The following is a 7,272-nucleotide window of genomic DNA, read 5'->3' as shown; positions in this document are numbered from 1 at the left end:
GACTGCTGCATCCCTGGAGCTTGGGAGGCAGGCCCCATGTTTCCAGTACAGCCGTATCTCATGCCAGACATAGCTGCCGTATTGTTGCCGTCTCCCATGCCATAGTTCCTGTTCTGTGGCGGCATGCACTGTGCAGAGGAGATATTCATGGCATTGCCAGGATTAGGGTTCGAAGGTAAAGGCGGGCGAACACCTTGTGCCATAGAATTGGGATTCGGCCTGTACCCATTCTGCTCCCTGAAACAGCATCACAGGGCAATATGGTCAGTTATCACATAGCACATTAAAATTGCATTTACTGTCATCTAGACACTTGTACCGGTACAACAAAAATATGCACAGTATATGGAAATATAAATTTCATTTAACTAAAAAAAAAAAAAATGTAAATACAAATTTACGCACATACATATGTACACACACACACACACACACGAAGAAATCTGGTTACATTGGCCTGTACTTACCTCTGAAGGAAGTGAGTTGACACAAAGCCATGAGGGTCATTTGTGACAGGATTTCGGAATAATTTGCTTTTAGTCTGTGCAGTCACCATAGTGCCGTCTGCCAGAGAGAACCTGTATAGTGGGGTCTCTGAGTGACCATGGACATAGGCTGCAAAAAAACCACAGAAAATCCAGTACGTTATGATATAGCTTTCCAACAGATAACAGCCAGTTAAAACATAATATATGGAAACGGGTTGGGTATGGGATACCAACGCTCAGAATGCCGACACCGCTTACATATGTATACAACCCCTATCTTTAAATCTACCTAAACTTAACCCCCCCTCCCTGCAGCCTAAACCTAACCCCTCCCCCGCAGCCTAAACCTAACCCCCCCCTCCCGCAGCCTAAACCTAACCCCCGCCATAGGACAATGGGTTTTCGAAGTCCTATTTCTTCTTCATAACTTCATCCCATAGAAACATTTGCAATCACTTACATAACGGTTCATAGAGGAGTACTGTGAGCTGCTTTTTAACACTCATCTACTGCTGTTATGTTAAGGTTCCATAAAAAGAAATTGCATACATCAATTTCTGTGGAGTGACTATCAAACAATTTCAAAGAAGAAATATGAATTAGTAATTAGAGATGGTCCTCACCTTCTTGATAGTGACGTTTGTACGTCCATGGCTGCCCTTCGCTATGACAAAGAAACCTCTGGATGCATCTGCGGATTGTGTCCTCAAACCCCGGCCTCATGGAATTTCGCAGGGAATTGGGATCAATATTTACTACTTTGCCTGTTATAATAGAAATCAGAGTCTGCATAAATCTCTTAGGACACTACCCCAACAATGTGTCACTCAGCTAAGTAATTGCCCATGATCGGTCTTTGATATTAGAGAAACTTGTTAAAGTAGTAGTAAGTAGTTGTAGTGTGATAACTCCATTCAATAAGGCTATATTTGTCCATTACAGTTTCATTACAGTCTGACTACAGATAGTGGTCTCTAGCTTTGGTTTTACCTTACCAGCCACTACAATTGCAGAACAAGCTCAATCATGATCAATATGATCTACTTGTCTTAAGAGACAGACATTGTACATGGTACCTGCATATGTGTGTGGACCATCATTAAACACCACCAATTAGTTTTGGTTTACAAATATGGCCATACTGAACCAAAGCTTCACATAAAAGGTGGAAATGAGAGAGGATAAAGGTATAGGAGCACACAGACTCCCATAGACCGGAAAGAAGGACATTTTCTTAAAATGTGTCCACAATAATAATGAATAAAAATATATTTCCATTTGTATAATCATCTGGTCCAATGGTAATCCAGGGCATTCTCACTGGAATAAAATGTACAAGAAGGATAATACAGTTGGCCATAAGTATGGTGTCCTCATCAATTGAGACAAGGAAGTCCCATACAGGTCAATTAAGTAGATATGTAGCTCTGTGTATGATATGGTCATGTGTGAACCCCATCTCTTGTCATTCAGCATGGTGGTCCATTCACTAGATCTAACTGTGCATAGTCAGCTGTAATAAAATGGCTTTTCAAAGTCCTATTTCTTCTCGAGTCCTCCACGACAGCCATACTATGGGTTAGTAACTCATTCCCTTAGGGTAGAGACAGGAAAAGATTAGATCACCCACTATTCCTACGTAGGTCAGCTCATCCTGTTCTTCCTGGTCTTTTTCCTCTTCTAGGCAAAGATAGTGAGTCGTTTGCTTTTTTCCACAAGACAGACTTAGGCGACGCACCACCTAATAGCTGTAAGCCGCGTTGGTATAGGGATAGGGAGGTTTCCTGGGGACCACTAGTTGCATGTTCAGTGCAAGCAAACACAGTATGAAGATTTGGCATGATGGCTATGTGCGGTGCTCACACATGCAACGCAGGTCAGGAATCTTAAAAAAAAAAAAAAAATGGAGCTGCATACTGGGAATAGAGCTGCAGTTGCCCTCTGACTTTCCTGCTTATTGCACCATAGGAGGACGCTACCATGCACCCTGATGCTTCTCCACAACAGCCAGTGAGTGCCCTTGCAAGGCAAGTCCTTATTAGCGACGCAGCATTTGATATTAAATAACTAGATTAGTTAGTATAGTTACTTTTAGCTGTTTTTTTTTTCTGATCAAAGGGTGTTGCCTCTAAAGTTGTTGTGAAGAAAAAGTTGTGTAGAAAGAAGCATGTGAGTGTGTGCAGCCTGTCATTAGCCTGCGCCTGCTGATCAAGGTAATTACATTTGCGCTGATTGTTCTCAAGTCTGAGGCTGTGCCACCTCAACCCTCTAACCAATTACAGGAGCTGATGGAGTGGATGAAAGTATTTTGTGGCAAAGGAAGAATCGCTAGATCTCACACTCGTCTGCATTTGGAATATGGTGCAGTTCTTGTTTTTGGCTTAGAAGAAGAATTTAGCGATTTGTCTTGTAAAGACTCTGGTGATATACAAAGACAGGGGCGGGATGCGCTCTTTTTGCATGTATGCCGGCACTGGTAACACCAGTATGAATGAAGGAATGCGCAGAGGACCGCTCTCTCGGTAAGAGCAACCCTTTGCGAATGAGTGATTTCTGGCCCGGGTCTAAGACTCAGAAGTCCCTCTATACTAGTGAAGGAACAGCGCAAGGATACTGAGTGTATGTATGTATGTATGTATGTATGTATATATATGATACAATACTGCACGTAATAGTTTATAAATTTATTGAAAGAAATGTGAACATTACTTATAAAACATGGAAATAAAAAAAATCTTATTAGTGCACAATGCATTCAAGAAATATATATATGTGGGAGATACTAAAGAGTCCCTTGAGATTATGTCTTTGTATAAATAATAGACCTGTCCCGCAGGTCAGAAATACATTACTTTGTCCATGAATGAAAATCTATACCATCCAAAAAGCGGTAGTCCTGGAAATGGAGAATGTCCCTGCAACTGCGTGTAGCCCTGAAAGGGGGATGATGTAATAATAGGTTGGATAAATTCCGGCAACTTCATGTCGTCCCGCGGATGGGGTGATGTTATAGCAAGGAGATGAATTCCAGCAGCTTTGTGCCGTCTCACTTGAAATGCATATTGTAATTCTTATGATAATATGATCAGGACGCCAGATGAAGAGGTGATGGTAGAATGTCAATCGGAACAGAAATAAACGCAATCTCAATGTAGGTATCGAAGGTCCGGCTAACGCGTTTCTCTGTCTCTTGCAGCTTCATCAGAGGCTTAATGACATGATGTGTTGTATTGAGTTTAAATACCCTGTGGTTGTAAATTAATTGCTCCCAGGTGTACCCTTATTCACATATTGGGATCATCTCTACTATGTGCAGCAGATATAAATCTAAAATATAAATTCTTAAATAAACCTATATACACACACATATAAAAGAAAAAGAGAAATATTACTGTATATTATCGTTACTCTCGCATGTAAATAAAAGTCCTTTTCAGTTGATAATTTGGGAACAATCTACCAATCATGTTAAGTGAAACACTCCGTGTCACGTGCACTACGCCATCTGTTGTTACAGAAAGACGTATTGTGGGCTATAGCAACACGTGATTATGTCACGTGTCTGGATGTCACATGATCGGAAAAGCATCCCATTCCCTTGGTAACGTTCCGCAGATGTATTTAAATCTATCGATTACATAATGTTGCTATTATTTACGTGTACTCAATCGGAAGATCTGTAAGAGTGTAACAAAGTAAACTCATTAAATTTAACCTTATTAATACAGAATTATCATTTTTCCTTTTCATAGATGCGGATAGGAGATATGGAGTATATCAGGGATTTTTTGAAAAATCAACAAAGGGGAGAAGAAAAATGTAAACTATATTTCAATAACAAATACAATTATGGTACAAATATTGGTAAATAAAGACAAAAAAATGCATTTACATAAAATGTATTATTTATATATGATAATCAATACTATAAGAATTGCATAAGTGATTATAACCTTGTTCATAAACAAAAGCTTATTTCTTGAATATATCAAATAAGGTATATAAAGGGGTAGTAGTTCTTGAGAGTCGTCACTGAATTTCTTTATATCTCTTAGTTCATTTTCTTGTATAACAAAATCATGGAGGACATGAGTGGATAAAATTAGTCACAGAGCAGATAATGGGGTCGGATAGCCCCTAAGATCTGAAATGTGGAGTATTCCCTATCTAATGGAATTAAGTTCTACAGCTTCATTGAGGCCATCAGGATAGATGGTATTCAATTTGTACATCCAGAATAATTCCTGTTGGCAGCGGCGTAGAAATCTGTCTCCACCCCGATGAGTACTCTGGATGTGTTCGATGCCTAATAATGATAAGATGTACCGGATCACCCTGATTAACTTCAAGGAAATGTCTTGGAACACTGTGGTTGATCATCTTGTTTTGTTTATGATGTTCCTAAGGTGCTCCAAGAATCTCTTTTTAAGTGAACGTGTTGTTCTACCAACATAGAAACATGGGCAGCTACAAGATAATACGTAGATTACAAAAGTTGTCTCGCAATTTATATATTGTTTGATTTCAATGTGTGTTTCATCATTATGAGGTTTGAAACTTTTAATACCATTTTGTACATGAGAACAAGTGATGCATCGTTGTTTCCGCATCTAAAGAAACCCTTTGGTCGTGTGGGTAACCAAGTTTTAGGGTCAGTATAAGGTGATATGGAGAAACGCGTTAGACGGACCTTCGATACCTATATTGAGATTGTGTTTATCCCTGTTCCAATTGACATCCTACCATCACCTATTCATCTGGCGTCCTGATCAGATTATCATAAGAATTACAATATGCATTTCAAGTGAGACGGCACAAAGCTGCTGGAATTCATCTCCTTGCTATAACATCACCCCATCAGCGGGACGACATGAAGTTGCCGGAATTTATCCAACCTATTATTACATCATCCCCCTTTCAGGGCTACACGCAGTTGCAGGGACATTCTCCATTTCCAGGACTACCGCTTTTTGGATGGTATGGATTTTCATTCATGGACAAAGTAATGTATTTCTGACCTGCGGGACAGGTCTATTATTTATACAAAGACATAATCTCAAGGGACTCTTTAGTATCTCCCACATATATATATTTCTTGAATGCATTGTGCACTAATAAGATTTTTTTATTTCCATGTTTTTATAAGAAATGTTCAGATTTCTTTCAATAAATTTATAAACTAACTATTACGTGCAGTATCGTATCATATATACTCACAGTAACATTGCGCTGTTCCTTCACTAGTATATGTATTTATCCATTCATTCAGACAACCACTGACAATTGGATAGCTGCAGCGATACGGTGTGTATTAATTGTATTGGTATTTTAAATATATTTGCTATACTGGATTAGCTAGCGCTATCTTCTTTAATTGGATATTTTCAGAAGTCCCTCTGTAGTCCTTCTGGTGCATATGGGAAATGCGGTCATACCCACATTTTCAGTGTTTGACCACATTTCTCCCCTTGCTGCATCCTGCGCAAGCTCTTTCAATTTAGAGCGGTTTGAAAGTCTTAACAAATCATATACAAGAATATGAATTCTAGAGATGAAAAAGAACAAGGTACAGAATGGGATCTCCTGTTTGAAGATCGTTCCAGAAAAGGTAGGGTGTTTCCAGTTCATAATGTCATGAAACATATGATGTTGAAAGAATGGCAGAATATGGACAAAAGTCTTAGTAGTTTGTCTAGGATAGAACGTATGTACCCTGTTAAAGATGAAGAATTTCTATCCTTGTGTGCTGTACCTAAAGTGTACACAGCTATTGTAGGGCTGACTTTCAGAGCTACCATCCTATTGGAAGATGGAGCCTCCTTCAAAGATCCTATGGATAAGAAAATGGAGGGTTGTCTTAACAGGCACCATACATCTACAGTACCACACTCAGGTCAGAAATGGCAGTAGGATCTGTCTCGAGTGCCCCTAGGCTTTGGAGCTCTAAACTTCATGCTGATATTGCTGAAAACATTTTAAGACAGTATCTGTTAATACAAATTAAAGATCATGCAGAAGACATTTGAATATTTGTGTGAGGCATCATTAGTGTTGTATTATACTCTAGAAGAGCCGCCCATGGTCCGCAGATGCATACTCTAAATATAAATTGCAACAGTTCCTTTTGAAGGCTCTCTTCTTTGAAACAAATTAGAATCAACGATTCAAATGATGACTGGTGGGATATCAAATAGATTACCACAGTACAAGAAGATTTACCTCCCTGCTCAGCAAGACAACATTAAGAGGAAGCCAGAAGCTATAGACCCCCTTCGCCAATATGGCAGACAATATTTTACATATACAGTCAGGTGCATAAATATTGGGACATTAACAGAATTTTCATATTTTGGCCTCTATTCACCACCACAATGGCTTTGAAATGAAACAAACAAGATGTGCTTTAACTGCAGACTTTCAGATTTAATTTGAGGGTAATTACAACCAAATCAGGTGAAAGGTGTAGGAATTACGGTTTCTATATGTGCCTCCCACTTTTTAAGGAGCCAAAAGTAATGGGACTATCAACAAGATGTCCGCAGAGGAGCCTTTGCCAATTCTGTCCGATCTATTATTCCGGGGACCAGTTCTTCAGCAGAATAAATAGCTTGTTCAGACAATCATATACCTTGAAGTCTCCGACTAGATATTATAGCCCTGCCTGTTTATTACTGCTGGGTACATCCCATAGTATTGCTGCCACAAAGGACTGAAGAAAAAACAAACGGATTATTCTTACCAGTAATTCCATTTCTTCAAGGTAATCCATGGCAATTTACATATT

The 7,272-nt window shown here is 39.2% G+C and overlaps 1 protein-coding gene across 3 annotated transcripts in view; it reads right to left on the bottom strand.

Moving 5' to 3' along the window:
- The window catches only part of NCOA3 (nuclear receptor coactivator 3), a 119,996-nt gene that overhangs the window by 15,688 nt on the left and 97,036 nt on the right, over positions 1–7,272 (bottom strand). For all 3 annotated transcript variants that reach the window (XM_088472159.1, XM_088472161.1, XM_088472160.1), the window contains 3 exons: positions 1,112–1,252; positions 468–615; positions 1–237 (listed from right to left, as the gene is read on the bottom strand). The exon at positions 1–237 is cut by the window's left edge and continues 152 nt beyond it. In XM_088472159.1, coding sequence (XP_088328285.1) covers positions 1–237; positions 468–615; positions 1,112–1,252 — 526 coding nt within the window. The remainder of the gene's footprint in view (positions 238–467; positions 616–1,111; positions 1,253–7,272) is intronic.

Source organism: Taudactylus pleione, unplaced genomic scaffold (assembly GCF_031769625.1).
Source record: "Taudactylus pleione unplaced genomic scaffold, aTauple2 ptg000121l, whole genome shotgun sequence".
In the NCBI taxonomy this organism is placed as follows: Eukaryota; Metazoa; Chordata; class Amphibia; order Anura; family Myobatrachidae; genus Taudactylus; species Taudactylus pleione.
Note: the sequence above shows the minus strand (reverse complement) of the source record. Positions and strands in the feature narration are given on the sequence as shown.